This window comes from Giraffa tippelskirchi, chromosome 13, assembly GCF_054371585.1.
Source record: "Giraffa tippelskirchi isolate mGirTip1 chromosome 13, T2T-mGirTip1v1.2.pri, whole genome shotgun sequence".
Taxonomy (NCBI): Eukaryota; Metazoa; Chordata; class Mammalia; order Artiodactyla; family Giraffidae; genus Giraffa; species Giraffa tippelskirchi.
Window position 1 is genome coordinate 5,228,698 of NC_137287.1, and position 17,507 is coordinate 5,246,204.

A 17,507-nucleotide genomic window follows, 5' to 3' on the forward strand; every position below is an offset into this window, starting at 1 on the left:
CGCCCCTTCCAGAGGGCTGGCTGCATATGTAAAACAGGCACTGTGGCGGAGTCTTCAGGTGCCCATGTGACTGAGCCAAGCCTGAGTTTCCCAACCACCACCCACCACGAACCCACCACGAACGAGGTAACCCACCACGAACGAGGTAATAACGAGGTAAGGCCAAGCAGCAGTGCTGGGTGTTGGGTCGCTTCCTCCCAGCTCTGAAATCCTGGAGCTGTCACCACCAGGGGGCACACCAGGAAGACAGGACTCAACACTGCGTGCAGGTCCCTGGCCCCTCTGGCTTAAGGTCCCTGGGTGGTTAAAGGAGAAGAGACGGGTGGTTCCTGTATCCTGAGATCTTTCCCAGCTCGGATGCCCAGGGTCCAGTCTCCGTACCCAGGACTGGTGGCACCAGAACCCCGAGGGGTGGGGCCGAGAGGGACACCGGGTCCTGCTGGGTGAAAACAGCTCAGGCATGGGGGCCCCCAAGAGCGACCACAGAACCAGGATTACGATAATGTCAAGTTTAATTTGCCAAATATACAAGTTGGATTTGTGGAGCGTGTTGTGCCTGGGTGCTGCACAGTAAACAGGTTTCTCAAAATGATCCGTGGGCAGGGTTACGAACGGGCCGGGGCCTGGCCAGGGTAGGGGGCAGGGAGTGGGGTGGGAAGGGCAGGGGGAGGCGTCTGCAGAGGAGACTGGCCGGGATAAGCAGTGGCCCTCAGGGACCCATGGCACGGGCTGCCAGCTGCCAGCCCCTCTGAGTGAGCACCCAGGGAACACAGACCAGGGGGTGGGCAGACAGGCCATTGCAAACCTGTCAGCAGCTACTGCGGCCCCAACCGCCCCCTGCCTCGCAATCTACCAGACAAACGGAGAAAGCTCCTCTTAACCCACCTCCCAGGGACCCCCCAACAAGAGTTCTGAATTCTAAAAACAGCCAAAACATTTGAATGGTTACATATGAAATGCTGTCCTGCATCTTTCTGTCTCAAAGATAGCAGCTGCTCCCTCCCCCAACCCCCTCCCACCATCCCCCCAAACAATTTGCGTGCCAAGAAGAGGAGGTCCCAGGCCATGGGGGGCTCCTCGCCACGAGGGGCTGCTGCAGTGGCGCCAGGGCACAGGGCAGGTGAGACGCAGCGGAGGTCCTGGCAGCGCGGCCCAGTTCCCTGGTCTCTCCTCCCACAGGCCGTGCTACTTGTTCAGGGAGAGTGACTGCATTCGTTTTCCTGACAAGGTCGCATCATCTTTTGCTGAGAAGCAGGAAGGGAGAGTCACAACAAGATGAAACTGCCCCTCCATACACACAGCCCTGCACACCCCAGAATCAGCGAAATCTAGGTCCAGAAGGCCTCAGACAACAGTCCGTGCAACTGGCTCAGCTGGCAGATGAGGAAGAGACCCAAGGAGAAGGGCAGGGCCTGACGCCCTCCCACGGAAGCCACCGGACCCATGTGTCCAGACATTCTTGCTGAGTTTGGGTGGCTACCCCCCTCCGCAACGGCCCACCAACATGCAATCTACTGGGCAAACAAACTCTTCTTAGCCTGCTCCCAGGAGAACTCTGTAATTCCAACCTCTCCCTGTGGCTTCTGAAGTCTGAAATCAGCAACATTCAAGTAGTCACACACGAAGTCCTTCCCTGCTTGGGGTTTGTGAAACAAGCTACTGGTGGGCAGCTGAGATCACCAGCTATCTCCAACGTGGTGATAATGCCCTGGGGCATCTCTAGGCCTCTAGAATGCAGGACAGCAAGACTCCCCCACAGATGGGGAAAGGAGTGCATGAGGCCAGAAGGTCCTGAGACAAACGCTCCTTTAAACCAGACCAATTCCTCACAGCCAACCTGGCCTGGAAGAACCCTACCACCTTCGGCCCCACTGGAAGGAAGGCATGGGGAAGAGGGACACCTGGGCCAGATTTCATCTGGGAAGTCCAGCCCACCACACCCTCCCAAGCCCCTCAGACATCCAGTGTTGACACCAAGCAGGTCTCCTGGCTATACAAGGCACCAGAGACTCAGTGGAACCTTCTAGCCTCAAAAGTAGGTGCATTCTGAGGCCTCCCTCAAATGCTGTGGATGGTGCTCTGCTGAGATTCAAACCCACATCCAACTCTGCTGCTGCTGGACCCTTCCAGAATCCTGGGAGGTGGCAGGCAGGAACACCCACCTCCATCTGACAGTGAGAAACATACACAGACACACACACTGACACACACAGACACAGACACAGACACACAGTGGGCTTCCCGAGCAATCTGGCCCAAGCCCACCTCACAGCAAGACATCGAAGTACAGGGCTTGGCTCCGTCCAGAGCCAGGCTCAGGCTGCCACACCAGTGGCTCAAGACTTACCTTTCCTCTCTTCTTCTTTCTTTCTGGCAGCCTCTTCCCGCTGTTTTCGGATGATCGCCAGCCGGGCAAGGTCGGCCTTGGCTTGCTCTGTCTTCCCCGCTAAATGCATCTTCATGTAACGCTCTTTCGCTTTCTGCTTCTCAATTTCTTCTCTGTTTGGGTAAAGAGGTGTCACAGGGGACATCTTCCCCACCACTGTCAGCTGCGCTGGACGTGGGAGCCAGAATCAAGGCCAAACACTCGGGCCCAGGGCCCAAGTGGAGGAGGGGCTGTGGCTCGAGTGCCCCCTCCCTGACGGACACTCACAAGCAAGTTAGCAAAGGCCGTCTGTCGCTCTGCTACCTCGGGGGTGGGGGGTCCTCAGTGGTGAGAAGGCAGCTGATGGAGGGGGAGGGTCTCGAGCAGCCTTCAGTCACACCCCAAGCTGGTGGGCCTTCTCTGTGGGGTTTACAGAGACCCTCTTCAGCTCTCATGGTGTCAGCACAGCAAGGTGGGTTTAAATCGAAGAGCCCAATCAGGAGAGAAATCAGGGTGGCTTTTCCTAGCAGCCTGCAACCTCCTGTGAGGCCCTAGACGTCACCAGGCAGTCATGAAAACAGAGACCAGCTGTGTGTAGGGCACTTCAGCCCTCAGGTGTGAGCCTCACACAGCCCACAAAGGAGCTCTCTGCAGCCTCATTTTCCCCTGAGACGAGAGGACTGGGCAGCTGGTGGGTCTCTCCACACTGCTCATCAGCACAGGCCCCCAACCCCACAGCCATGACATCAGGGACGGACACAGGTCAGGAGGGTCGGATCAGGCCAGATAAGGGAGGTGACCCTGGTGCAGAGTGTCCTGAGGGAGGGGCTGTAGCATGACCATCCGCATCTCCAGGGATTACTTCAAGTGCAACGCTCAGGTCTGAATCTGCTGTTCTATTTTCCCTATGTTTCCACTGCTGAAAAAAATCCTTTTTTTTTCTTTTCTGAGAAACTTCTAAAGGGTCCTTGGAGAATGAGATCACACAGAGATAAACACCGTAACTGGAGCCCCCACCCAGCCACTGGAGACCTCAGGGCCCAGAAGTGAGGGCAGAGAAGCTGGGGCCTCAGCCCCAGGCTCGGAAGCAGCAGTTACCTTTCTCTCCGTGATAGTTCCTTGGGCCCATCCAGGTCCAGCTGTGTGACCTTTTTGGTTGTCTGTGCCACCCGGTTGGGGTTCTCAATGTCGATGAGCCCTTCCACGCCTTTGCGCTTTTGCTAAGATAGGACAAGAAGCTGGACGTTGGAGAAGCTTGGTCCTGCAGTGCCCAAGGGCCACCCCCATCTCCACAGCCCTCCTGGACTAGAACAAACTGCTCCTCCCCAGGCTGTGTGACAGTGGGCCCAGCCTCACGGTGGGAACAGCGCTCAGGCGTGTCTGCACCAGCCCAGGAGATGCAGGGGGAGTGCGGGTGACCGAATCCACCTGTGCCGTGTCCGGGCCACCAGGGACTGTCATCCTGGTTTCACAGGCGGCAGAGTAGAGACATAAAATAAAATGCCTGACTTCAACCAGGAAGTAGACGAGAGATGGGAACCTGAGCCCAATTCACAAGTTCTCAGCACAGAGAGGTACTCGCTCACTTCAAGCTCAGCCTCCGAAAGCCATTTCTATGGAACCTCATGCCTGGCTGCTAGCCTTGCTGGGTCCCCAGAGCAGTTCCTTGCGGGGAAGTGGGACCTGGGAACGAGCTCAACGTCTATAGGTTTGGGGAGGCACACGTGCAGCTTGCACCTCCCAGCTGCCCAGGGAAAGTTTAGAAAGAAGTGAGAGCACAAGTGCTTGATACAACAGGTTTGATCAGTTTCAGGCCCTGTCAATCCAGCTGTTCTCTTTAAGAGACCAGGGAAGAGAGCTTCCAAATGCCTGTTCATCAGAGCACCAGACAGAGCTCCAGGCACCTCTACCCAGCCGGTACGTGTATATACCTCACCTAGATACCTGACATCCCAAGTTTAACTCGTCTAAAACAGAACTGCAGGCTCAGCCCGTTCCTCCCCACAATCCCGAGCAACGCCTTGTTTCTCTCTCTCCTTAGCCCCACCACCCCAACCCTCGACAAATCCCAATGAGTTCATTTCTAAAACACAGCTTCAATCTGCCTACTTTTCTCCACTGCTATTGCCACCTCCTTAAGGCAAGTTACAATTTGTCTGGATACCTGCTACCAGCTCTCGGCTTCTACCCTCAACACCGTGCAACTGACTCTGTAGAAAAAAGCAAATCTGGCCAGCCTTCTTGCCTGGAGAATCCCATGGGCTGAGGAGCCTGGCAGGCCGCAGTGCACAGGGTCACAAAAGAGGCAAACGTGACTGAAGTGACTAAGCACACACACACTGGTCCTCTCTCTCCCCCAACATCCCACTTTACCAGCTGCCCACTACCTACTACGATTACACCAAAACCCCTTCAACAACTGCACAGGTGCTGCCTTGCCAACCTCTCCTCCTCCATTCCTAACTCCACTTCTTACCCACCAAGTCACAGCCCCACTAGCCTCTCTGTTCCCTGGACCTGCCTAGGTTGCTCCGACCCCCAGACTGCCCTTGCTAACCTGGCTGCCTCGACGACTCAGCAAAACAATTTTCACGTGACTGGCTCCACCTTGTTTTTCAGATCTCAGTTTAAAAGTCACCTTCTCACCACACACCCAGTCCTCAATCATGTATCCTTAATCATGGGTGATCTTATTCATGATACTTCTAGCTACCTGAAATTATACTGTTCATGGACTTCCTTGTTGTCTGTATCTCCTTATTACAATGCAAACCCTTAAGTGTAAGGACTCTGGATGTACCACGGGGACTGGGAAACAACTGATGAACATTTGTTGGATGGATGAATCCAGGACCCAGGCCCCCATCAGACTCAGTACCTGGTAATCATCTTCTTCATCCTCGCTCTCATCAGAATCTAGGGATTTCTTCTCTTTTTTCGGGTCACCTGCAGCCCCATCTCCACCTTCTTCTCCTTGTTCCTCTTCTTCCTGTTTCAGAAATGGACAATCTGAGGAATCAAAAGATGCAAACCCAACTCCCAAGACCATGATCCTACCATCCCTCCTGCCCCAGATTGTGAACCTTGAGAAATTAAGCCCCCAGAAGGCTGGGACCAAGTATGACAAGAGTCCTACTCTGCTACGCTGGCCCCCATAGGGGACCTGGGTCATGGGCAGCCTATTCCCTTGGCTCCACAGCCTAGAAGCCTTTCCCAGTCCAACCAACCCCTCACAGCCATATAAGGCTCTGCTCCTCTTATCAGCCCAGGTACCTGGAACCGCCTTGGTAAGCAGCTTGTCTCCCAGAGTGCACAGGACTTGGCTGTGGGGATGGAAACCATAGTCCTGCTCGGTTTCCCTCCCACTCTCCCTGCTGCCACACACAGCTGCCAATTTGTACTCGTTTTCCCGGGCAAGCCTTCTCTCTCCCCCACTTTCCACTCCCACAGTCTGTGGCGGGTCAGTCACTCCAACCTGCCCACATAGATGCCCTGCTGTGCCACCTCCCTCTACCCTTCCTGCCTCCCTACTAGAAACATCCCTTACAAAAACCGTAAACATATCCCTCCCCTTAGCTCTTGCCCACACATTCTCCAAGGTCCTGCTCAGCTGCAGGCTGCTCCACCAGACCCTCCCCGACCGCGGCTTCTCCCTTCTCCCTCACACGTCACACTTCAGTCATCTGCACTGACAGCTCCCTGTGGCCCTCATCCAGGTGAGGATCTAATGGTGTGGAAGGGTCACAGACACCAATGATGGAAACATGCTGTATTTCCTGAAAGTGGGCTGGAAAAAGCACCGAGGGACAGAGCGACCTCCTAAGCTTGGACTGCAGGGGGCAGGGTGGGGAGTACCAGTGAGGGGAGCACACAGGAGGGGTTGCTAAGCATGAATGGCACTCTTGTCAGCGGCGGGAGTGGGAAGGCACGGTGTCAAGTCCCAGTGGGGCTGGCGGAGGCTAGACCACACAGGAGGGTGCGGACAGCCCGCGCTGCAAATGTGCAGAGCCGTGGCGAGGAAGAGTCCTCACAACACAGGAACAGAGAGACCCACCCAGGCACTGGCTGCTGAGAAAACAATGTTCTAAGTGATCAACCAAAGGCCCGCTCTCCTGTCAGCCGCCTGCCCCCTCCAACCAAACCCCAGGTGTTGGCTTCTTCCAGAGGATGGGTGTTCCTTGCCCGGCCTCCCTGGGTGCCTCCCCGGGCCACTAGGGTGGCCTGAAGAGTCACGTACTCACCCTGGCCTTCTGCTTTTCAGCCTGGAGCTGTGCATCGATCTCCTCAGGGCTTGTGTACTGCCGGGCCCGGCCTTTGTGGCCTCCCTTTCTCCCTGCACAAGGACCAGAAGTTTAGGAAGGCAACAGGAAAGCAGCTCCCTTGAGTGCCCTGAACTTCAGACCGTGTTCTGCTTGAGGTGCTCTCAGCAGAGGCTGCCGACCTCCCTTGCCCCTCACCAAGACCACCCACCCACCTGTACCTCCCCCCTCACCTGTTCAAAGGGACAAAAGAGGCAACACATGATCACCTGATGCAGCACTGAGACCTGAGGGGAGGATCTGGGTGGGGTGCACCACAGGGAGTGCCCGGCTAAGTCCCCTGGTTCCTTTATCCACACACAGCGGACTCAGATGCAATCACGAGGAGGGGGAACCCTCACCCCTGCTGTCACTATAGTGCTCTTTACTTGCAACACTCTGTCACAGCCATGGGCTCATTTGATCCCCAGATTAAACCTAAGGTGCACATCATGGCTGGTCACATTTTACACATAAGGAGATTTGAGGCTAAAGCAGAGTGGCGAAGAGCACAAATGTTGGGGTCCAATCCCTGGGTTCAAATCTCAGCTCTACCACTTAATAGCTTTGTGACTCTGGTCAGGTACTTAATCTTTGAGCCTCAGTTTCCCTACCACATAGGACTGTTGTGAAGACAGATTTGTTAACATATGTGAAGATGTTGCAACAGTGCTCGGCACTAGACGAGCACTACAAAAAAGTTTGCTATAATTGTTACTCTTCTAGCATGTATATACATTGGGTTGACCAAAAAGTTCAATCAAGTTTTTTGGTAAGATGTTACACCCCCACACACCCCCACCCACCTCCCAATAATACCTGGTGTGGGGGGAAAAGAAAAAACAAAGCTACTGGTCACAATGACAATTTAGGGAATATAAGCTACTTCTTGATCATTTAAGTGGTATTTATGATAGAAAGAGAAAACTTAAAACCTATAGGAGAAACCTTTCTGTGCTCGGAGCAGAAACACAACTGCCAAACAAAGGTAAAGTTGAAAATAAAACTGACTACCTTCTAAGAGTTAAAAATGTGACTAGCAATTAAAGTTCATCACAGAAAATCAGTCAATTTTATAGCCTGACTCTCTTGAGCCAAGACACTAGACTGACCTCTGCCACAGGCTTCCCAGGTGGCTCAGTGGTAAAGAATCCACCTGCCAATGAAGGAGACACAAGAGACACAGGTTCGATCCCTGGATTAGGAAAATCCCCTGGAGGAGGAAATGACAACCTGCTCCAGTATTCTTGCCTGGAAAATTCCATGGAGAGAGGAGCCTGGCAAGCTGCAGTCCATGGGGTTGCAAAGAGTTGGACACGACTGAGCACACACACAAAGCCAACAGCCAGTTTCTTGGCAGGGTGGCACCTCCTTAGCTGGTTCTGGAGGATGCTGGTGGCTGTGGCCTGGATCCATTTCATCTCTCCTGGAAGCTGCAACCCACCTGGTTTCTCATGACTCTCTCACTGAGAGCAGGGAATCTATAATGAGGCAGCCAGAGCTGCTCTGAACTCCAGAGACAGTAGCAGAGATACTAGCCTCCTCTAATTTCCTAGACAGCAGCTGCAGAGCCATAATTGGGCTGCTACAGACCACACCACCCATTTTTAATGACTACCTGGGATTCCCAGGGGTGTCTTAGTCAAGGATCATCAAAGTCCTATCGTGAGAGATCAAGTCTGCCATCCAAAACCCCAACATCTTTTCTTGCCCTTTTAATATTCTAAGGAATAGAAACAGCTCAAAATTGACTACTACAGGCTCTGATCCTGCACGTCTGGCTATGGGACACTGATCTTAACTTGGTCTACAGTAACTTTTACCAGAAGCTCTCCACGCCTTTGAAAATGTTTCACAGGTTTCATGACAGAAACATGAGTTGGTCCTTGGCTCTTGGAGAATTTTACACTTTTACATCTCTTTGTTCTCGCTTACTTTTCAAGCAAATTAACACCAGCAAGAAATGTAAACTTTATCTGCCTATAAAGCTTTCACAAGCCAAAAGGCCAAGTCATTTAAACAAGTATCCCTATCTAGGATTTTCTAATTGTAACCGCCAACCTTGGCTCAAACCACCTATTAAGTGGGACTCTTAGAATTCTGGCACCAGAAGTGAAAGTAGCTCAGTTGTGTCTGACTCTTTGCGACCCCATGTACTACACAGTCCATGGAATTCTCCAGGCCAGAATATGAGTGGGTAGCTTTTCCCTTCTCCAGGGACTCTTCCCAACCCAGGGATTGAACCCAGGTCCGTACCCCTAATACCCCTCCTTCTGCACAACAGAAGACTGAGAGAGACAGAGGAGACAAAGCTCTTCCTACCACAGAATAAACCACTAGAAAACTAGGTTTAAAGAGATTCAGCTCTGAAAACCCCAGCATCTCTGGGAGCAGAGTCAGGAAGTCATTTAGGCCTGAAAAAGCTCCAAGCAGATCTTCCTGTGGGCTGAGACAGCTTAACCAACATGTCACAGGAGACACCAATACTAACTGAACACCTCTTCTGCGCCAAGAGTAGCCAGGCACGGCAAGGGCTCTATATATTTACCACCCCGATCCCAACTCTCTAGGCTAAGGGTTATTAGCTAGGTGTTCCAGGTGGGGAAAACAGGCTGGGAGAAGTTAAACAACTTGTTCAAGGCCATAAGACTAGACAGTGACACAGCTGGGCTTCAAGTTGAGCACTCTTGACTCTTAGAGGGAAGAGGGTGGAAGACAGTGTACAAAAGTACCGGCGAGGCCACGGATTCTTTACGTTCTTGGCCAAGGAACTGGCAAAGTCTTAGGAGTAACAATAGATGATGCTTACTGGACACTTAGGGACTATCAGCACCATCCAGCGCCCTCCACGTGGATTACCTACTTCAAGACTCGCATCAGTATTATGAGGTAGATACAATCATACCCCTATACTTGCAAAAACAGAGGGGTTATGCGGCTGGCTCAAAGGCCCACGTCTAGCCGCCGAAAAGGGTAGTCAAAGCTAGGTCGGCCAGGCTCAAGAGCATCCAGCTAGGTCGCAATTGACAAACCTAGCTCGCCCAGAGCCCGAGAAGGCCCACGTTTTACGCGCGAGGCAAGCGGGCCCGGCTCTGGCTCGGGACGCGGTGACTCAGTCCCCGGCGAGCTTGAAAGCGGTAGGAAACTCCAGACCGCCCCCCAGGCCGCGAGAAGCGCGCCCTAGACAGGCCATCCGGGTGGGCGAGGACCCAGAGCCTCCAAATGTCCTCAGACCCCCGAGGGAATGGCTCGAGGCCACTACTGCCGTCCTCAGTTTCTCCAGCGGGACAATTGGGCGTGGAGGCCCAGGCCTGGCCCTCAGCCGGAGCGGACGTTCTCCCTCCGAGTCGCTCTCTGAGGCGCCCGCGGGCTGACTGGACGGCGGGAGCAGGACTCGGGCCGCTCCTCGAGGCCCGCGGGCGACACGCGCCCGCCCCTCACCTCCTTTAGGCATCGCGGCTCCGGCGGCTGCGGCGGCGGCGCCTCGAGCTGACACCGGAACCGGAAATTTATCGGGCTCGACTTCTTCCGCCCGGCCAGTTCCTCCCCCCGCCCCGCCCCGCCCCGCCCCGCCCCGGCCCGGCCCCGGTCCCCTCTCTGCGCGCCGCCGCTGCCGCGAGAACCGGGGCCCTGAGGGAGGCCGGGCTGTCCCACGCCCCGCCTGAGCCCAGGCTCGCCCGCGCGCTGCTGGGCAACAGAGTCCCTCCCGACCCCCGCCGTGGGAGGCGCGCGAGCCTGCTAGCCCACCCCGCCGGGAAGGGCGGACGAAAGGAGACGGCGGCGCTGGAATTCTACACAGGCAGGGCTGCGGACACCTAAGGTAACGCAATCGCCCCGCTTCATGGGGCGGGGCTCCGCGAGGACCTCATCGTGAAGGGATACTTGGGGAAGCTGAGGTGGTGGATACAGAAGGGACGTTGCATCGTGACGGAGGGCCTAGTGAGTGCTTCCCTTCTCTTCTCTAGGACCTTGGTGACGGCTGGGGGCCAGGGATCGGACGTCTGCGTTGGCCCCGAGGGCGATCTGAACAGCCGAACCGGGACAGGTTCGGGCCTCTGGACCCGAAGGTCGAAGTGAGTTCCGGAGACTAGGCGGCGTCTTGCTGGTTCCGCGGAGGGGATGGGAAATTTGGGGATTCCCTTGCTTCTAGGCTTCCCCGCCCTTATTTTTCGCGCCTTTCCCCCCTCGCCTAGAACGTTTGTTGTCTAAATATTGCTTTTCCTTGTAATCCCGGTTCAGATGCCGTAGTCTCCCTGAGCCTTTTTACAACCCGGGTTGTAACGTCTTCACTCGCTTCTTCCGAACGCCTTTCCGCTCGCCGCTCCTCCCGAGCGCTACCACCCCTCTAACACCGCCCCACATCTCTTTCTTCCTGACCAGGTTGCTTCTTAGCTGTTACCTCCCATGGGAGGCCTCCACTGACTCCCAAGCTGGTCCAGGCCCTCGACTCTCTGTGGGTTTTACTTAGTAGAGTGGTCATTCTTTGTCCTCCCAGCCCGTGCTCCTTGGGACAGGGACCAGATTCCATTCGTCTCTAGCTTCAGAGCAGGGGAGACAAGTGTAAAGACCTCAGATTTGGGAGTCAGGAGCCCCCAGTGAGTCAAACTCTGCCGGTTCCCAGCTCTGTGCGACCCAGAGTTTGATCTTCTGTAAGGTTGTTACTGAGAATTCACATAATGGGGCGAAGAGGGCGGGGCTTCGTAAACATATCAGGAGGGAGGAAATGAATGAGCGTGGGAAAGGAGGAGTCTGCTTTGCTTAAAGATAATTAACATGAGTTCTCTTTTAGTGTATTTTTAAAAATATTTTGAAAATGTTTATTTGACTGCACCGGGTCTTCGTTGAGGCATGCAAACTCTTAACTGCGGCATGTGGAAACTAGTTGCCTGACCAGGGATGGAACCCAGGCCCCCTGCATTGGGAGCTCAGAGTCTTAGCAGCTGGACCACCAGGGAAGTCCCACCCTGAGTTCTCTTTGCTAGCTGTGAAATGCCTTGCGGTTTGAAAACTGACTTGCTATGTAGATTTGGGCTGGTCTGTTCTTTGGGCTTTACATGACTTCCTTTATATAGTATGTTTGTTGGGTTTAAAAGAGACCTTGGCAATCCAGTTAATACACTGTCCTCACCTTATAGACAAGATTGAGGACCAGAAAGGGAATGTGACCTCTCCAAAGTCAGAGCTGGACAAGAATCCGAGCCTGTAACTGAAGAGACCTGAGATCTTTCTATTATACTCTTGGGAAGCAGACCCTGAGGTACTTTGGTTTCACCCTTTTTCCTTTTTCAACACTCATCTTTGCTCTCCCAATCAGTCTCCCTCACACTGTGTTGTAATTCCCTTTCCGCTTTGCATTTCTTTGCTAGAATATCACCTTCTCAGGGACAGTGTGTGTCTTATTCTTTGTATGATAATAGCAAAACTCTACTAAGCACACATTAAATACCAGGCACGTTACATATAATCAAGTCCCCACATGGCCCCATAAGTAGATTCTCCCCATTACACAGATGAGGAAACAGATTTACGGATATGAATGTGCACCAGAGTTGTGGCTTGTGAAGCCCTCTGGGGATCTGAGGCTCAGAAACCAATTCATTTAATTTTTTTTTCCCCACAGATTTTTGCAGACTATCTTCTAGTGAAAAAATGCCTAAAGTCAAAAGAAGCCGGAAAGCTCCCCCAGATGGGTGGGAGTTGATCGAGCCGACACTGGATGAATTAGATCAAAAAATGAGAGAAGGTGAGTTGGGGAGTCCCTGCCTGGGTGGCCTGTGTCCCAAGGATAAATGGGAAGAGACAGGCTGCACCACCGAGGCCACCTGACACTGGTATGTTTTGTTTGCTTTTTAACTGATAGGAATACTATAAATGCCAGAAAGTAAGATAATACAAATGAGAAGGTCCTCAGAAATGTTTTTGAGTATATAAGACCTTTAGGGAGTATAGATCAAATAGTCTACTTAGAATTATTTACTGGTAGAAGTATATTTAAAATCATACAAAATATATTTACTTGGAAAATCCTGTTTTCACTCCAAATTTTCTGAAATGTTTTTATTTGGATTTTTCTTGTGGGTTTGTTTTCATCATCGCTTTGTTTCTGCATCATCTACCAGTTGTCCAGAATGCACAATCTTCGCTTCCCCCTAAGTGTTATGTGATCCTGCACTTTGTGTATCAGTGTAGTGTGCAGTTTTGGGAAATTTAACCTGAAGCCACAAGCATTGTTGGCCCTGTTGTTGTTCAGTCCCTAAGTCATGTCCTACTCTTTGTGACCCCATGGACTGCAGCACACTGGGCTTCACTGTCTCCCAGAGTTTGCTCAAATTCATGTCCGTTGAGTTGATGCTGCCATCCAACTGTCTCACCCTCTCCCATCCTCTTCTCCTGTTGCCCCTATCACAGTATTAACTACTTAATGAATTGCTTTTTAAAGCAATCTTTTTTTCTTAAAGGTTTTTGGTAATTAACCCTTGTTATTCTGAAGTCATCCCTTCAGCAATAATTAGTAAGTGGGTGTTAACTTTGCTTCCTTTTTTTGAAGCTGAGCGTTATCAGGTAACTTCCATTAAATACCCAGAACGTGCAATAATCAAGGTCATTTGGGGCTGATTCTTTTCTCCAAACAGATCTTTATTCAACATAAAGGACTTTAAAGAGATTGCTGTAATAGAAGAGATAATTTGTGAGTCCTTGCAAATAAACCCCCTTTTAAGGGATGACTTCTTGAAGGGAGAGCATTTAGATGGATAAGATGTTCTTTACTGTCAAAAGTGTTCTTTTTCTTTAACCATCTAGTTCTTCTCAGCTTTCCCATTTTTGATACACAGGTTTTAAGCCCCAGTTTCCTGTTGCTTTCACTTCCACTATAAAGAAAAAGAGTGGATGGCAGGGGGTGGCAGAGCTCATTCAGTGTTGGGGACAGCAGTGAGCTCTGGGGTGGGCAGAAGCTGCTCCCCACCCAGGGCCCTTTCTGCCATGTCAGATGCAGCCTCAGCTTTTCCAGATTTGCTTCCTCCCCCAAGATGAGCCAGAAATCCAGCTTTTCTATGTGAACTCTTCCATTTAACATTCAAACCTAAAAAAGAGCACCTGTGGGGGAACGAAAGGCTGCTTCCAGGCCGGCAGGGGCTGCCAGCCTCCAGTTTGTTGCCTTCAACTCAAGTTTTGCCTTTGGGATTTGCAGCCACGCTCTGAGGCCACAGAGGACCAAAGCTAGTGGCACTGCTGGCCTGTCTTTCTGATCTGAGTTGTTCTATAGAACAACTCACACTTGTTGAAGCAGTTGGCATTGTTATCTTAGAAAGGAAAGTTGCTGTTTCCTCTTTTAGTTTGTCCCTGGTATTTCCTAGCTCAGCACAACTGCCCAGCTCTTTGTATCTCCTAGCTTACTACTCAAGTTTTTGTATAGCCACTATTACCCTAGAAGTCCCCAAACAAAAAGAGCCTGATTATAGGGACTGAGGAACAGAGAGGGGTGTGGTGGGGGTTTTATGGGTGACTGAGAAGTATAGGGACTATCTCTGTGGACTGTAACCAGGACTTGTAAATAACTTTGCTTTTACAAGTACTTTAAACTAGTTGAAAGTCAAGCATAATCAGTACTTGAATAATGAACATGTATTTAGACTTTTTAAGAGTGGCTTTAAAAGAATTATTGCTCAGGTTCTGGAGTTAATAGGCATTAACTAAGAGGCAGAAACCTGAGTCTACCCTGAGCCATGAGGTCCCTACCCCTGGCCTCTTTTCATACCCTCCCAGGGGCAGAACTCCACATTGCCCACTGCAGGCTGCCTTCCACTGTGTGTGTGGACCTGTCCAAAATGATATCCAAGAATGTTCACATGACCTTGTGAAAACAAATCCAAAGAGAAATGCTGTGATTAAAACCTTAAGAGATGACTCCAAGCACAGGAGCTTCTCTTGGTGGCTCAGTGGTAAAGAATCTGCCTGCAATGCAGGAGATGTGGGTTCCACCCCTGGGTCAGGAAGATTCCCCTTGGAGGAGGCCATGGCAACCCACTCCAGTATTCTTGCCTGGAGAATCCCATCGACAGAGGAGCTTGGTGGGCTACAGTCCATGGGGTCGCAGAGTTTGACATGACTGAGCAACTCAACACCACCACCAAAGCATGGGAAGGTTCCACTTCTAGGACAGCAGGCTGAGGCGCTCCGCGGTCCCCACTACCACCTCCCTCGGTCATCCCATCCGGCCACGTGGCTTTCCACACTAGACTCACCATCCCCTTCCACGTTTCCTTCTTCTCTGTGGCCGTTAATCCCTTACCACCAGGGGCTGGTCTGCCTCCTCCTCCCCAGATCATGGCTCTGTGGTCTGTCTTGTTCAGTGCTGTATGCTGGGTACCCGGAGCATGCTCTCACCCACAGCAGACACACGGTGTTGCCGGATCCTCGTACCTGCCTTTGGCTTAGATCACAGAATCCTGTTTATTGAGCTGAATTATAAATCCCCGGTGATAGAACAATACTACTATATCCTGTGCAGATGAACCCTACTCTCCAAAACAAAGCAAACACACACGTTTTCTCCACAGCTGAGACAGAACCTCACGAGGGAAAGAGGAAAGTGGAATCTCTGTGGCCCATCTTCAGGATCCATCACCAGAAAACCCGCTACATCTTTGACCTCTTCTACAAGCGGAAAGCCATAAGCAGAGGTAACTGGCCAATGTTCTCTTGGCCTTTCCAGCTTGAGTGGCTATCTGATTTAAGTAATTCTTGAAACCTCAGCAAGTATCATGATGTTTCCCATTTCCAAAAAATGAAAGGGGGCCAGTGTTGACTCAACACTCTTTCTTAGGGTGGGCAGTGATGGGCTGTGGGCCAGAGAGCTTTGTTACACTGTGGTCTGATGGCCTTTCCCTGTCTTTTTGCAGAACTGTATGAGTACTGTATTAAAGAAGGCTATGCAGATAAAAACCTGATTGCAAAATGGAAAAAGCAAGGGTACGAGAACCTGTGCTGCCTGCGGTGCATTCAGACACGGGACACCAATTTTGGGACAAACTGCATCTGCCGGGTCCCCAAAAGCAAGCTGGAAGTGGTAATGCCACCCCACCCCACCCCACCCCACCTCCTGCCTGACAATTAAGTGTGATGCTAGCATAAGCAGTTTAGCTGACCTAGCTGACCACAACAGGTTTTATGTTCTGTTCCGTGGAGGGTGTTCTGCTGGCCCTCCCCCTGGGAGGGAGCCTCTCTGGTCAGGGATCTGTGCCAGGCAAGTTACTGGTTCCTATCCTCACACAGGAAATGCGGGTGATGACCCCCACCCCAGCTTGGCTGGGAGGGCTAAGCCAGGGGAGGGTGGGTCAGGTAGCAGGGGTTCGTCCTCCTTTTCTCCCGGCCTCCTGTTGCTCCCACTGACACTTCAACTTGAGCCTCACTGCATTTTGTGCCAGCACTCTCTGGGCGGCTAGGGAATGGTGCTGGGCATGCAGTGGTGAGCTCTGTGCACAGGCGCCCCTGAAGGGGAGCGGCAGCAGGCGCAGAGGAGGGTTACTGGGCCGTTAGCGGCCTGTGAGTACAGCCCCTCGGCTGCCTGCGAGCAAGGTCAGGCCAGATGCCTTCTTTCTCACGGTCTCTTCAGGCTGCAGCACTGGTTAGCCTATGTGGGAGAGCCTCGGCTCTGGCCCACGGGCTTCAGCTCAGCAGGCAGGTCTGTCCCCCCGAGTTCTTGGGAAGCTCAGGATGGGTGTGCAGAGCAGTGGAGGGCAAGCACAGGCTGCCTTCCAAGGGAGGCTCTGTGCAGGTCTGGGGGGGCCGGCAGAGCAGCAGGAGCCCCGGCTCTGCTGAGAGCCTCACCGTGCGGTGTCCAGAACAGATTTAGTTGAGTTTCACCACTGGATCTTGTTTCCTTAGACCAGCCTTGCTTCTCCAAAAAACAGGGAGAAGGAGAATAAACCCCTTTCCTGTACTGGCAGGCCCCCAGCTGGACACTAGACCACACACCTGACCAGGGGTACAGCTGTCCTGCAGCCATACAGATTCAAGGACACCCCGTTCTTCTCCCACACCCCTACTAGGAAGTTCCCCCAGCCCAGAGGAGACCGTGAGGGCCCTGGCACTGAGCCCTGACAGCCGTAGCAGTTGCCTCCAGCTCATTGAAGCGTGTGTCGTGCTTGCTTCACAGAGTAACAGGAATCACTCAGATTTTTTTTTTTTGTTTGGGGAGCAAGTATGTACACTGAATTTGTATAAGTTAAATCCACATAGAGATGTAACTGTCAACAGCAGCTGTTCCCATCTTCGTGAGGGAACCAAATTTTCCCCATCCCGCACCATCACGGAGGGCTTCTGAGGAGGGTCTGTGGGGAGTGGGTGTCCTGTGGCCACGCCTCCCTCGGGGTGGGGGGGTCCCGTGTGTGGGCGCGGGGTCTCAGGGGTCCTCTGTCCACAGGGTCCATGGGGAGTGGGTGTCCCGTGGCCATGCTTCCCTCGGGGGGGCTCCTGCGTGTGGGTGTGGGGTCTCAGGGGTCCTCTGTCCACAGGGTCCGTGGGGAGTGGGTGTCCTGTGGCCATGCTTCCCTCGGGGGGGCTCCCACGCATGGGCGTGGGGTCTTAGGGGTCCTCTGTCCGCAGGGCCGGATCATCGAGTGCACGCACTGTGGCTGCCGCGGCTGCTCTGGCTGAGCAGCGGCCCGGACCTCCACCCACCCTGGACTCTGGGCCGCGCAGGACTCCGCCCGTCACGCCACCCTTTCTTGGGAGCAGCTCTTCCTCAGAGCGGCCCCCAGGCCTGACTAGGAGCATGGTCTCTCTGTGGGAAGGCTTTGGTGTTCATCAGCTGTGATTTGTAGAAATAAAAAAAACTTCTGAAA

General features: G+C 52.8%; 2 protein-coding genes across 9 annotated transcripts; one reads left to right on the forward strand and one right to left on the reverse strand.

Moving 5' to 3' along the window:
- Positions 1 to 494: 494 nt before the first annotated feature.
- PDAP1 (PDGFA associated protein 1) lies at positions 495 to 10,166 on the reverse strand. The gene is made up of 6 exons (XM_081555945.1): positions 10,105 to 10,166; positions 6,607 to 6,698; positions 5,244 to 5,354; positions 3,464 to 3,585; positions 2,348 to 2,499; positions 495 to 1,244 (listed from the first exon to the last, which is right to left on the reverse strand). The coding sequence occupies exons 1-6, from the start codon at positions 10,115 to 10,117 to the stop codon at positions 1,186 to 1,188; spliced, it is 549 nt and encodes a 182-aa protein (XP_081412071.1). The 5' UTR covers positions 10,118 to 10,166; the 3' UTR covers positions 495 to 1,185.
- A 68-nt stretch (positions 10,167 to 10,234) lies between these two features.
- BUD31 (BUD31 spliceosome associated protein) lies at positions 10,235 to 17,507 on the forward strand. Of its 8 annotated transcripts, none has more exons than XM_081555951.1 (7): positions 10,235 to 10,483; positions 10,629 to 10,736; positions 11,799 to 11,920; positions 12,284 to 12,406; positions 15,222 to 15,344; positions 15,564 to 15,730; positions 16,713 to 17,507. In XM_081555951.1, the coding sequence occupies exons 4-7, from the start codon at positions 12,313 to 12,315 to the stop codon at positions 16,740 to 16,742; spliced, it is 414 nt and encodes a 137-aa protein (XP_081412077.1). In that variant the 5' UTR covers positions 10,235 to 10,483; positions 10,629 to 10,736; positions 11,799 to 11,920; positions 12,284 to 12,312; the 3' UTR covers positions 16,743 to 17,507. The 8 variants fall into 8 exon arrangements, with proteins under 8 accessions (XP_081412077.1, XP_081412072.1, XP_081412076.1 ...); XM_081555946.1 differs by having other exon boundaries at positions 17,269 to 17,507; XM_081555950.1 differs by lacking the exon at positions 11,799 to 11,920 and having other exon boundaries at positions 17,269 to 17,507.